The 13,862-nt window shown below is 35.0% G+C and overlaps 3 protein-coding genes across 5 annotated transcripts; 2 read left to right on the top strand and 1 right to left on the bottom strand.

Moving 5' to 3' along the window:
* The first annotated feature begins 1,892 nt into the window (after positions 1–1,892).
* LOC119663049 (protein telomere ends associated-like) lies at positions 1,893–3,477 on the top strand. Of its 2 annotated transcripts, XM_038072714.1 has the most exons (4): positions 1,893–2,048; positions 2,116–2,292; positions 2,721–2,768; positions 2,830–3,477. In XM_038072714.1, exons 2-4 carry the CDS (start codon positions 2,174–2,176, stop codon positions 3,167–3,169), a joined length of 507 nt encoding a protein of 168 aa, XP_037928642.1. In that variant the 5' UTR covers positions 1,893–2,048; positions 2,116–2,173; the 3' UTR covers positions 3,170–3,477. The 2 variants fall into 2 exon arrangements, with proteins under 2 accessions (XP_037928642.1, XP_037928643.1); XM_038072715.1 differs by lacking the exons at positions 2,721–2,768; positions 2,830–3,477 and adding an exon at positions 2,346–2,709 and having other exon boundaries at positions 1,893–2,292.
* Positions 3,478–4,895: 1,418 nt separating this feature from the next.
* On the top strand, positions 4,896–6,480 carry LOC119663048 (protein telomere ends associated-like). Of its 2 annotated transcripts, XM_038072712.1 has the most exons (4): positions 4,896–5,051; positions 5,119–5,295; positions 5,724–5,771; positions 5,833–6,480. In XM_038072712.1, exons 2-4 carry the CDS (start codon positions 5,177–5,179, stop codon positions 6,170–6,172), a joined length of 507 nt encoding a protein of 168 aa, XP_037928640.1. In that variant the 5' UTR covers positions 4,896–5,051; positions 5,119–5,176; the 3' UTR covers positions 6,173–6,480. The 2 variants fall into 2 exon arrangements, with proteins under 2 accessions (XP_037928640.1, XP_037928641.1); XM_038072713.1 differs by lacking the exons at positions 5,724–5,771; positions 5,833–6,480 and adding an exon at positions 5,349–5,712 and having other exon boundaries at positions 4,896–5,295.
* Positions 6,481–8,182: 1,702 nt separating this feature from the next.
* Positions 8,183–13,481, bottom strand: LOC119663047 (homeobox protein 5-like; the record flags this gene model as incomplete). The annotated part of the gene is given in 4 exon segments (XM_038072711.1): positions 8,183–10,314; positions 10,834–10,999; positions 11,260–11,978; positions 13,353–13,481. Coding segments are annotated over 4 exon segments (3,144 nt in total), but the record flags the coding sequence as incomplete, so codon positions are not given.
* Between the last annotated feature and the right edge of the window lie 381 nt (positions 13,482–13,862).

Below are 13,862 nucleotides of genomic sequence, written 5' to 3'. Positions count from 1 at the left end.
AATTATTTGATAATAATAAATTACTTCGGAGTTACTACAAAACATTTTACATGCAAACGGTTATTCGGACAATATTTCTATTGAAAATAAAACCATGTCCAGGACGTTTTAAGGACAAACTTTTGAAATATCCAGAAATTACGTCAGATCATGAAGGTAAATAAAAATATTTTAACCCTATTGCAACTAATTCTCGATTTAGAGTTTCGTTCCAAACGCGTCCTGATTGCTTGAGACCATATATTGAACGTAGAAGTTTACATACCTTGCCTGAGCTATCGTTAAAACCCTTCGGCTGTTTCATGTATATTTCTTCATCGAGAATTCCATTCAAATATGCTGTAACAGCATCCATTTGGTGTATAATCAAATCATTTTTGGCGGCGAGCGCTAATAGAAACCTTATTGATTCATATCTTACCACCGGAGCAAATGTTTCTGTGTACTCAATGCCTTCTATTTGTCCGAAACCTTTTGCAACTAGTCTGGCTTTTCTGCAAACCGGAGTACCTTGAGCATCTAATTTAGTTTTAAAAACCCATTTTGATGGGATTGCTTTTTTATCAGCCGGCAACTCAGTAAGTTTCCATGTCTTGTTCCGTAAAAGCGAGTCAATTTCACTCTGCATAGCTGCTTTCCATTTATCAGAGTTATTGGACGACATTACTTCTTCAAATGAACAAGGATCGTTTGATATATAATCTAATGCACAAAAATTATATGGCGAATTTTTGCTTGCTATTCTCTTCGAACGTCGTATGTCAGATTCTTCTTCCACTTCGTTGGATATTACTTGAATCTCAGAGCATTCCGGAGAGGTATTATCTATTACTTTGTAGTGTTCATCAGAACTTTTGGTTTCATTTTCAGTATTTTTAAGTGGCAATTCGCATTCCTCTATATTCTTCCCTGAATTGTCACTTTCAATTTGTATAATAGGAACAACTATACCTAGGGAATCACTTTTTCCTACATATTTTTCATTTTCAAAAAAAATCACGTCTCTACTGATAATAACTGTTTTGTTTTGTGGGTTTGTTTTGTGGGCACATATTGCAAAACAACTACGTTACTTTTAAGTAAAAAAGATTTTGGCACACAAAATTTTAGATCTTTTGTAGCTCCACCGGCTTTAATTATAATGGGTCCATATATTTCAAGCTGGTTCGCATTCATAAACACAAATGTCATACCGCTGAAAACAGTTTTACGAGCCGGTGTTATTGTGCAATCTAGATTATGTCCCATCAAATCATTGCTATTTATAGGCTTGTATTCATTAGGTGTTTTTTTTGATGGCCCGCCACCAAAATTAAACAGGTCATCATCTTCATTACTGTCATCACTGTCACTTATAACAATTTGAATAATTTTGTTCTGTTTACGCTTTGACATACTTTCATCATCTAATATTGAATTTTGTTTGCTCCCGGATTTGCCATCATCATTCACACCGATCTTTTCTGTTTCAAGTAAACATAATTCCTGTTGTTGTTGTTTATTTCGTACATCGTAAAGTTCTTCACCGAAACTTTTATCTTTATCTTGTAAACATGTTTTTTTTGATGGCCCGCCACCAAAATTAAACAGGTCATCATCACTATCATAATTATCAGTAAGTACTGCAATGATTAGACGTTTATAGGCTTGCTGCGTCTCCAAATGAGCTGTATTACTGCTCCGTGGTGGCGAATTATCTATTTGCACACCTGATTTTTGCTGAAAACCTTCAACCAAAGAATCTATAGTACAAAGAAGTGCCACGCTCATACAAACGAAATACCCACTTTATTTTGCTGGTGGATTTATAATAAATCCACCCAACCTCATGCAACAATGTTCGATCGAGTCACAACTGGTAAAAATTTTTTGACAATTTTTGTCAAAAATTGAGGTTGCTTATTTTGCGTTATTAATATTTTGTATTTTGTTGTTTTCTGTTTTCTGTTTTATTTTCAACAGTTTCAATAATTGAATTGCCTTAATATAACAGTATTCTAAAACAGTAAAAGTATTCTTTGCTAATTCCGCAGTTCATTTACAAAACTGTATGTTGAAATTTCTTTAATTTTAGCGGGAAATTCATAAATAATAACACTAAATTGTTGAATACAGGCGAAATTAAAATTCATAAATAATAACACTAAATTGTTGAATACAGGCGGAATTAAAAATGCCCTTCAAAAAAGGAAAAAATGTTAAACAAACAAAAATTACTGATACAATGGGAATTGAGACCAAAGAAGCACAGGCTAGTCCTAAACTAAAGCAGGATATAAATTTGCAAGAAAAGTAAGTTAAAGTGAATTAATAAAAGAAATGCTAAAATAATTTATTTATTTCAGATTCAGACCCCGTGAAGAATCAAAAATACGATCAGTCTTTCCAGTTACGATCAATGAGTTCATTGAAAATACAAATATAATCGATGTAAAAAAGACATATAACGTTTTTTACAAAAGACCACAGCGACGATGTGTAGCACCAATGAAATATGTTCGCATCACTAGTGACTGTGATGAAAACACAAAACAACGTTTGTTTAAAATTCCACACTATTATAAACATTTGTGTGAAAATAAAGATAATGAACATCAAAGCGTAAAAAAAAGTTTAAAGAAACAAGATAGTTCTCCACATAAAAATATAAATAGGTAAATATTAAGTAGAGAAATGATTGATTATTTAGCCATTAAAAAATTTATGTATGTGCATTATAGCGTTACCGATAAAAAGATATTAGAAGAAAAGATCCTGGGACTAAAGAGGTATTTAAGTTATTTAAATAAATAAATTATTTTATTAAAACGGAATTTTTTATAAATATAGTATTATATCAAATTTTGATGCTAACAACAAAGAAACAAATGAAAAAGTGCGCAACCTTCCAGTCAGTTTTGAAACGTTTAAAAGGTTAACTTTTCACAATGATGTTATTGCTAACATTTGCCAAAGCATAAAGGAGTTGGAGTATGAGTTGCCAATTTCAAATATATCAAAAGAAGAATTATTTGATAATAATAAATTACTTCGGAGTTACTACAAAACATTTTACATGCAAACGGTTATTCGGACAATATTTCCATTGAAAATAAAACCATGTCCAGGACGTTTTAAGGACAAACTTTTGAAATATCCAGAAATTACGTCAGATCATGAAGGTAAATAAAAATATTTTAACCCTATTGCAACTAATTCTCGATTTAGAGTTTCGTTCCAAACGCGTCCTGATTGCTTGAGACCATATATTGAACGTAGAAGTTTACATACCTTGCCTGAGCTATCGTTAAAACCCTTCGGCTGTTTCATGTATATTTCTTCATCGAGAATTCCATTCAAATATGCTGTAACAGCATCCATTTGGTGTATAATCAAATCATTTTTGGCGGCGAGCGCTAATAGAAACCTTATTGATTCATATCTTACCACCGGAGCAAATGTTTCTGTGTACTCAATGCCTTCTATTTGTCCGAAACCTTTTGCAACTAGTCTGGCTTTTCTGCAAACCGGAGTACCTTGAGCATCTAATTTAGTTTTAAAAACCCATTTTGATGGGATTGCTTTTTTATCAGCCGGCAACTCAGTAAGTTTCCATGTCTTGTTCCGTAAAAGCGAGTCAATTTCACTCTGCATAGCTGCTTTCCATTTATCAGAGTTATTGGACGACATTACTTCTTCAAATGAACAAGGATCGTTTGATATATAATCTAATGCACAAAAATTATATGGCGAATTTTTGCTTGCTATTCTCTTCGAACGTCGTATGTCAGATTCTTCTTCCACTTCGTTGGATATTACTTGAATCTCAGAGCATTCCGGAGAGGTATTATCTATTACTTTGTAGTGTTCATCAGAACTTTTGGTTTCATTTTCAGTATTTTTAAGTGGCAATTCGCATTCCTCTATATTCTTCCCTGAATTGTCACTTTCAATTTGTATAATAGGAACAACTATACCTAGGGAATCACTTTTTCCTACATATTTTTCATTTTCAAAAAAAATCACGTCTCTACTGATAATAACTGTTTTGTTTTGTGGGTTTGTTTTGTGGGCACATATTGCAAAACAACTACGTTACTTTTAAGTAAAAAAGATTTTGGCACACAAAATTTTAGATCTTTTGTAGCTCCACCGGCTTTAATTATAATGGGTCCATATATTTCAAGCTGGTTCGCATTCATAAACACAAATGTCATACCGCTGAAAACAGTTTTACGAGCCGGTGTTATTGTGCAATCTAGATTATGTCCCATCAAATCATTGCTATTTATAGGCTTGTATTCATTAGGTGTTTTTTTTGATGGCCCGCCACCAAAATTAAACAGGTCATCATCTTCATTACTGTCATCACTGTCACTTATAACAATTTGAATAATTTTGTTCTGTTTACGCTTTGACATACTTTCATCATCTAATATTGAATTTTGTTTGCTCCCGGATTTGCCATCATCATTCACACCGATCTTTTCTGTTTCAAGTAAACATAATTCCTGTTGTTGTTGTTTATTTCGTACATCGTAAAGTTCTTCACCGAAACTTTTATCTTTATCTTGTAAACATGTTTTTTTTGATGGCCCGCCACCAAAATTAAACAGGTCATCATCACTATCATAATTATCAGTAAGTACTGCAATGATTAGACGTTTATAGGCTTGCTGCGTCTCCAAATGAGCTGTATTACTGCTCCGTGGTGGCGAATTATCTATTTGCACACCTGATTTTTGCTGAAAACCTTCAACCAAAGAATCTATAGTACAAAGAAGTGCCACGCTCATACAAACGAAATACCCACTTTATTTTGCTGGTGGATTTATAATAAATCCACCCAACCTCATGCAACAATGTTCGATCGAGTCACAACTGGTAAAATTTTTGACAATTTTTGTCAAAAATTGAGGTTGCTTATTTTGCGTTATTAATATTTTGTATTTTGTTGTTTTCTGTTTTCTGTTTTATTTTCAACAGTTTCAATAATTGAATTGCCTTAATATAACAGTATTCTAAAACAGTAAAAGTATTCTTTGCTAATTCCGCAGTTCATTTACAAAACTGTATGTTGAAATTTCTTTAATTTTAGCGGGAAATTCATAAATAATAACACTAAATTGTTGAATACAGGCGAAATTAAAATTCATAAATAATAACACTAAATTGTTGAATACAGGCGGAATTAAAAATGCCCTTCAAAAAAGGAAAAAATGTTAAACAAACAAAAATTACTGATACAATGGGAATTGAGACCAAAGAAGCACAGGCTAGTCCTAAACTAAAGCAGGATATAAATTTGCAAGAAAAGTAAGTTAAAGTGAATTAATAAAAGAAATGCTAAAATAATTTATTTATTTCAGATTCAGACCCCGTGAAGAATCAAAAATACGATCAGTCTTTCCAGTTACGATCAATGAGTTCATTGAAAATACAAATATAATCGATGTAAAAAAGACATATAACGTTTTTTACAAAAGACCACAGCGACGATGTGTAGCACCAATGAAATATGTTCGCATCACTAGTGACTGTGATGAAAACACAAAACAACGTTTGTTTAAAATTCCACACTATTATAAACATTTGTGTGAAAATAAAGATAATGAACATCAAAGCGTAAAAAAAAGTTTAAAGAAACAAGATAGTTCTCCACATAAAAATATAAATAGGTAAATATTAAGTAGAGAAATGATTGATTATTTAGCCATTAAAAAATTTATGTATGTGCATTATAGCGTTACCGATAAAAAGATATTAGAAGAAAAGATCCTGGGACTAAAGAGGTATTTAAGTTATTTAAATAAATAAATTATTTTATTAAAACGGAATTTTTTATAAATATAGTATTATATCAAATTTTGATGCTAACAACAAAGAAACAAATGAAAAAGTGCGCAACCTTCCAGTCAGTTTTGAAACGTTTAAAAGGTTAACTTTTCACAATGATGTTATTGCTAACATTTGCCAAAGCATAAAGGAGTTGGAGTATGAGTTGCCAATTTCAAATATATCAAAAGAAGAATTATTTGATAATAATAAATTACTTCGGAGTTACTACAAAACATTTTACATGCAAACGGTTATTCGGACAATATTTCCATTGAAAATAAAACCATGTCCAGGACGTTTTAAGGACAAACTTTTGAAATATCCAGAAATTACGTCAGATCATGAAGGTAAATAAAAATATTTTAACCCTATTGCAACTAATTCTCGATTTAGAGTTTCGTTCCAAACGCGTCCTGATTGCTTGAGACCATATATTGAACGTAGAAGTTTACATACCTTGCCTGAGCTATCGTTAAAACCCTTCGGCTGTTTCATGTATATTTCTTCATCGAGAATTCCATTCAAATATGCTGTAACAGCATCCATTTGGTGTATAATCAAATCATTTTTGGCGGCGAGCGCTAATAGAAACCTTATTGATTCATATCTTACCACCGGAGCAAATGTTTCTGTGTACTCAATGCCTTCTATTTGTCCGAAACCTTTTGCAACTAGTCTGGCTTTTCTGCAAACCGGAGTACCTTGAGCATCTAATTTAGTTTTAAAAACCCATTTTGATGGGATTGCTTTTTTATCAGCCGGCAACTCAGTAAGTTTCCATGTCTTGTTCCGTAAAAGCGAGTCAATTTCACTCTGCATAGCTGCTTTCCATTTATCAGAGTTATTGGACGACATTACTTCTTCAAATGAACAAGGATCGTTTGATATATAATCTAATGCACAAAAATTATATGGCGAATTTTTGCTTGCTATTCTCTTCGAACGTCGTATGTCAGATTCTTCTTCCACTTCGTTGGATATTACTTGAATCTCAGAGCATTCCGGAGAGGTATTATCTATTACTTTGTAGTGTTCATCAGAACTTTTGGTTTCATTTTCAGTATTTTTAAGTGGCAATTCGCATTCCTCTATATTCTTCCCTGAATTGTCACTTTCAATTTGTATAATAGGAACAACTATACCTAGGGAATCACTTTTTCCTACATATTTTTCATTTTCAAAAAAAATCACGTCTCTACTGATAATAACTGTTTTGTTTTGTGGGTTTGTTTTGTGGGCACATATTGCAAAACAACTACGTTACTTTTAAGTAAAAAAGATTTTGGCACACAAAATTTTAGATCTTTTGTAGCTCCACCGGCTTTAATTATAATGGGTCCATATATTTCAAGCTGGTTCGCATTCATAAACACAAATGTCATACCGCTGAAAACAGTTTTACGAGCCGGTGTTATTGTGCAATCTAGATTATGTCCCATCAAATCATTGCTATTTATAGGCTTGTATTCATTAGGTGTTTTTTTTGATGGCCCGCCACCAAAATTAAACAGGTCATCATCTTCATTACTGTCATCACTGTCACTTATAACAATTTGAATAATTTTGTTCTGTTTACGCTTTGACATACTTTCATCATCTAATATTGAATTTTGTTTGCTCCCGGATTTGCCATCATCATTCACACCGATCTTTTCTGTTTCAAGTAAACATAATTCCTGTTGTTGTTGTTTATTTCGTACATCGTAAAGTTCTTCACCGAAACTTTTATCTTTATCTTGTAAACATGTTTTTTTTGATGGCCCGCCACCAAAATTAAACAGGTCATCATCACTATCATAATTATCAGTAAGTACTGCAATGATTAGACGTTTATAGGCTTGCTGCGTCTCCAAATGAGCTGTATTACTGCTCCGTGGTGGCGAATTATCTATTTGCACACCAGATTTTTGCTGAAAACCTTCAACCAAAGAATCTATAGTACAAAGAAGTGCCACGCTCATACAAACGTGACTCGATCGAACATTGTTGCACGAGGTTGGGTGGATTTATTATAAATCCACCAGCAAAATAAAGTGAGTATTTCGTTTGTATGAGCGTGGCACTTCTTTGTACTATAGATTCTTTGCTCTGAGTATACTCATATAACTATTAATTTAGCGATCAGTTGACGTATAAATAATAGAGAAAAAACCGCAAATCAATTATAAGAAACATAATTACAAATACAAAAATAAAAATTAAATTTTTTAATTAATATTAATAGTAAATGATAGCGAAGAAACCCACCCAATAAGAAGCTTTCATTTGGAAGGAACACTTTAGGCAGTGCAACAGCGGGTACGGCAAGTTTAGGGCGTTTTACTAAAAGTGCGTGAATAACTTTGAGTTTTTGACTTTGGCTCTTAACTAACTAACCAAGTTTTCCACATCGGATACCATGACTTCCAGATCGGAAGGTAGCTCGCGCTCTGCAGGTGTTGGCGGTGCAGCGTGCTGCGGAGGTGGTGGCGGATGATAATTATGTGATTGTTGGCGTACTGAGTTCGAGCGTTGTTGCGACTGTTGCTGTTGTTGTTGTTGTTGTTGTTGTTGCTGTTGCTGTTGCTGTTGCTGTTGCTGCTGCTGCTGCAATTGTTGAGTTGCAGCAGTGGAACTATGCATCGATGGCACGCTGCCGCGACTTCTCGAATGCGCTAGATTCTGACCCGTGCTGTTGACATTTGCTGTTGGATTCATAGCGGGCGGACTTTGTCGACTATTGTTGGTTACTGTAGTTGAGTTGTTGTTGAAGAGACTTGCACGCGGTATGTTACTAAAACTAGCACGATTAGTACGCTGAGCATTAAATTGTGGCAGTTGGTGTTGTTGTTGCTGTTGGTTAGCAGTACTGTTGGTTGTAATTGTATTTGCGTTGGATGTAGGTGGTGCGATGCTTGGATTGGTGGGCATTAGCGGTTGCGTTTGTTGCGCTGTACTGCTTGAACTACGCCGCAATGGCAACATTTGACTATGACTTTGCTGTTGACCATTGCTGGCTGTTGATTTTGTTGCTTCCTGCAGGTTTGTTGCGGAATTATCACGTCGCAGATTTACATTTGAGCTGCTGCGTTTCGTGCCAGAAACTTGCGGGGGATCTTTACCATTCTTAGTGGTGCCGGATTTCAGATTGAGACTGCTACGTTTTTTTGATTTGGTCAAATTACTTTGACTGGAATTGATAAGATTCTGTGTGCTGCCAAAATTACGGCTCAGGTTCGTGGAATTACTTTCGCTAAGTTTGCGTGAATTTCTATTGGGCGCAACGACGAACGGATTATGACTGGAAAGCGAGTTGGAGCGTGTGTACTTCAGTGCACGCTGTGACTGTGTTGAGGCATTTGAATTGGACTCCATATTCGTTTTGCTGGAACTACGACTTATTTTAGTGGTAGGAACCTTTACAGCTGTATGCTCAGCTCCATTGGGGGCAGTGCGTGACTCATTAAGTTGCGTATACTGCATGTTCTCATAGAATGGATTTTCAAGTTTAGATGGCAAGGATTTCGGATTCAAAGTCTCGTAATTTGGTTCGTTTAGCGTCAATATTTGATTGTCTTCGTCATTATTGCCACGCAGCAGTAAAGCAGTACGTTTCGTTTTCTCACCGTTGGAGCTCTTGCTACCGTCGGCACTTTGGCGTTTACTCTCATTACTGGCACTTAGTCTATGCTGTCGTTTTTTATTAGCAGCAGCACCGTTACTTGCTCCCACTACGTGAGTTTTTACTTTAGCGTTTTTAGAGAGGCGCAGAGCAAACTTGAACGGAGGTTTATAAACCACTTGAAGCTTGACCTTTTCATTTGATAGATTACCCATGGACTTGGTTTTCTGTGGCGCTTTCTGTACCAAGCGCTCAGGAGTAGATTGAGATTTACTTATAACTTTGCGTACTTTGGATGAGTGTTCAATATGGGATAGGGGCTGTGCGACAATAGGCGATTCTAGTAACCATTTCTGAACTTTGCCAAACGTGTTGGTGTGGGCACCAGATGCGCCAGCTGTATTTTGAGCATTGCGGGCTGAGTAATCAATTATTTCCTTGTTGTGTTTCTTGAACTTTTTCAGTTTTTTAGCATCATTGGCCACTTTTTCCGAATTGGATGTTATAGGATTTGTGATTAGTCTATTGGACATATGCGTTGCTGCAGTTGTGGCACCGCCAGTAAAACGATTCTTTTTCGCCCGTACCGGTTTCTTTACCTCAACATTTGCTTCTGCTGCAGGTGCAATCGTTTTAGCCGCTACACGATTTCCGCTTGCATGGGTGGACTTCACACCTACTTTGCCATTCGTAGCTGCTTTCTTACCAGCGCTCTTGCTGCTGCGTTCGCCGCGCACCTTCTTCTTGAGAGGCACCTTTGTGCGGACAGCTGTATGCACGATAACGCCGTTGTTGTCGTCTGGCAGACGTACTGTTTCGGTTGTGGCGCTGTGGATAATTGTCACTGATTTTAGTTTCAGATTGGAGCGCTTCGCCAGGAGCTTGGTGCTTAGTACCTAAAAGCGAACGAAAGTTATTTTGGTAAATAAAAATATTTAAAAATAGTGAAACTAAATTTAATATATTAAATGAATATCTGAGTGCTACGCGGAATGACACTGTCGGTATGACTACAGCTTGAAGTCTAGCGTTATGACGGCGCGATTACTTGAATTGCAAATATTTTTGCTCGAAACACTTACACGCTTCGGTCATAGCAATCTTTTCTTCATATTCGTCCTTTAAAATATTTGTTACAAATCTTAAAATCTATTGTTCACAAACCAAAAATTATTAAAAAAAAAGACATCATTTCATTTATTAAAATTTATAAATTTCAAACAAAAATATTATTAGTGCATTTGTGTATAAATGAATAACGTAAATATTTTTTACTGTTCACTGAGCTAAGCTACAATAAATTGCAAATCAATGTCAATTCTGCTGTTCGACAAGACAATTTCCTGCGTTTTGCTTCACAGCAATCCTTTGCGCAAATGCTTTTGCTGCAAATCCTGTGAACTACGATTACTTACCAGCAGTATAAAGACGCCGATTGCTGCCAATGCCACCGTATACCAGTTCTGCAGAATCCACTTTTTGAATGTAGCAATACTCTCTTCAGATAAGAGCAGTTTCCGCAGTGTAGCCAACGGTCCGGAAGGATCAACTTCACGACATTTCTGGAAGACGTCGCAATAACTGTCCGAAAATGAAATGAAAAGCCATTGAAATATAAAAAATTTATAGAATTTATTTCATGTGTAAATTTTGTTAAAAGACTTTCGCTTATTTTTTCAACTGAAAATTGGGCGCACAGCGATGAGATATGACATGGTAGAATAATGTCACAAATCGTTATTACGCGCAACTGAAGTAGAACCACCAATGCAGTTGGTACTTGATCTTATGCGTAACATTTCTTCTTCACTTTTTTTGGCTTACATTAATCTTTTACTTACCCATTATAATCGTTGCAGGGTGTGCCTGGTTTCGCGTACATGTCAGGCACATCAAACGGTGGCTCATTCCATTCGAACGAACTGCGGCACGGATTGTCTTCACCAGGAAGCTTGCAACACAATTCACATGACTTGATTTTATCATCCTTTGGTCCTGGTATGCATTGGCATGACTCGAGGCCATAAGCCAAACATATACTGCCCGTGCAGTCACCCATGTAGCAAACGAATTCTTTATTGCAAATGGTTTTGTTGGGTTTATTAACCGAGGGTGGACATTGTGGCATGCGCCCGTCGCAAAAGCTCGGATCGCGGCAACCGTTATCATCACGACACTTATCGCCAAACTTCAGTTTACAATCTGTAGTACAGCAGGGTCCTTGTGATGGACTGCACATGGCACGCGGTGTTAATGTGCAAGGTTTCTCATCAATTCGAGGGTGTCGCGACATGGGGAAGCAGCAAGCATCCTTACAATCCTCTTCCCAACCGCAATCACACTGTTCGCCTGGCTCCACAACGCCGTTACCACAAATCGATGTTTGAGGTTCTGTGAAGCAACCTTTAGCGCTGCGTGCTTTAGCGTTCAGTACCGGCTCAATGGATTTTAGCGAACAAGGCGAGAATTTATTATTGTTCTTCTTATCTCCTGAAGTGGCACGAGCAAACATTATGTAGTTGCCGTCTTCTCCACCAGGAGTGCACTGCTCGGGATCATGCTAAATAAGAACATAACTTTATTGAGTATTTGCATTTATGTTATAAAGTAATTAAGAAACCAATTATTTAATAAATAAAAGAGAAGCATAATATTTCTAGTAGAAAGTAAAATTATTTTAATTATTTTCACAACAATAAATTAGTTATTGTATGTATTTTTATTAGTGACCACATTTTCAATCTAATTAAGCAGTTTTAGCTGGCATATGTGTCCGTTCCCCTGTCCGCCCTTATGCCTAATTGCAGCATAAACAACTAACAACACGAAAATGATAGCACAGCGAATTAACCGAAGTTTGTGTTTTCGTGTTAGTGTTACACTCCTTCACCAATACAAACAACAACGCATGCATTGTGCGAACGCATTCAACAGCAGCAACAGCAACAGCAGCAACAGCAACAGCAGCAGCAGCAACAACACAAATGAAATCGATGGCGCTGTTGGCATTGCACACATGAGTTTTGCTTATGCTTTGATGTTGTTATTGTTATTCAATGCCACTAAATGAACACAATTGTTGTTGTTCCTCAGAACAGCATCAGTTGTGCGGTTATTTTTGCGTTGTACGTATAGACAATGGGTGCGTTGTTGTGTTGTGTTGTGTTGAATTTTGTTGAGTTGTGCTTCGTGAGCATGCGACGAACTGTGAATAATTTTATTAAGAATGAGCGAGCAGACAAGATGTACAAGTTCATGCAGTTTTTACTGTTGTTTCGCTGCCATGATGACTAGGTTGTTGTAGTTGTTATTTTTGCTAATGTAGAACCTCAAATTTGATGCATATTGGCAACAAGTTAAAGAAGTTGCTTACGGTCTAAGTTAAACATTGCGTAGGAGAAATGTCTAAACTATTTTTCACCACTTCAATTGTAGGCCTTTCCAAAATAATCACTATTTCTTTGTTACGTAAATATATTATGAAAAATTGTTAAGCAATGACCATTATATTTATTAGTATATTCTGTTATTCAACATTATATGTATGTCTTTTCAGCTATGCATTGCGATAAAATTGAAATAATTTATAAAACAAAATTTAAAATTAAGTCTTTGAAAAAATTCATGCATTTAATCTTTGTTTTTATGTAGGAGCTAATATACACATATTTAGATTACTTTCTTATCTATTCCTCACCTTTTTCTAAAAAATTATTGTTAAAATGTTTTGGACAATTATTAAATGAACCCCTCAAAATTGCTTAATAAAAATAGGCAAAAAAGGTTAATGGGAAACCAATAATTTTCAGATTTTAAATAGTAATAATAAAAAATATATGCAAAAGTGGAAAAAACACAAAATCAATAAAAAATAAAACTAAAAAAGCGATCCTAATAACAATAAAGAAATAAATTTTATGCCATAAAAACTTACGGGTGAACCGAAATTGTGTCCGATTTCATGTGCCAGCGTTACATGAGATACAGCGGGTGGCACATGTTTCCCGTAATTGAGCAGCGTAACTATGCCAGTATTCAAGGACTTCAATGAACCGCGGTAGTGCTGGAAAAGAGAGAGAAGTATATGTATATTACAAATCCAATACAAAAGCAGGCGAAAAAAAAATTTCTAAATAATTTTTTATTATTAAAAGAAAACAGCAAAGAAAAAAAATAAAATTTTTTATATTTACGAAACAGAAAAAAAATAATTTTAGCAAAATAGGGATATAGCATCTTTTAGAGTAAAAGAAGGTAAATTTTTTTTCTACCCATAAACAAAAATAATTTAATTAAGCGTATGAAATTTTAAGTTATATGACATTCTTATGAGTTTTAATTAATTTAATTGAACTTTGTAAAAAATGTCTTTTATTTATGTTTAGTAAAAAACAAAAAAGTTATTTGTTATTACATTTAATGAACAGGAAATATTTTTTTTTAT

Source organism: Teleopsis dalmanni, unplaced genomic scaffold, assembly GCF_002237135.1.
Source record: "Teleopsis dalmanni isolate 2A unplaced genomic scaffold, ASM223713v2 unscaffolded_contig_0099, whole genome shotgun sequence".
NCBI lineage: Eukaryota > Metazoa > Arthropoda > Insecta > Diptera > Diopsidae > Teleopsis > Teleopsis dalmanni.
Note: the sequence above shows the minus strand (reverse complement) of the source record. Positions and strands in the feature narration are given on the sequence as shown.

Excerpts from the sequence above, each read along its gene's own strand:
- LOC119663048 (XM_038072712.1), top strand. The coding sequence starts at position 5,177 with ATGCCCTTCAAAAAAGGAAAAAATGTTAAACAAACAAAAATTACTGAT. Across the intron at positions 5,296-5,723 it reads GATATAAATTTGCAAGAAAA|CGTTACCGATAAAAAGATAT; the intron begins GTAAGTTAAAGT and ends TGTGCATTATAG. Across the intron at positions 5,772-5,832 it reads AAGATCCTGGGACTAAAGAG|TATTATATCAAATTTTGATG; the intron begins GTATTTAAGTTA and ends TTATAAATATAG.
- LOC119663049 (XM_038072714.1), top strand. The coding sequence starts at position 2,174 with ATGCCCTTCAAAAAAGGAAAAAATGTTAAACAAACAAAAATTACTGAT. Across the intron at positions 2,293-2,720 it reads GATATAAATTTGCAAGAAAA|CGTTACCGATAAAAAGATAT; the intron begins GTAAGTTAAAGT and ends TGTGCATTATAG. Across the intron at positions 2,769-2,829 it reads AAGATCCTGGGACTAAAGAG|TATTATATCAAATTTTGATG; the intron begins GTATTTAAGTTA and ends TTATAAATATAG.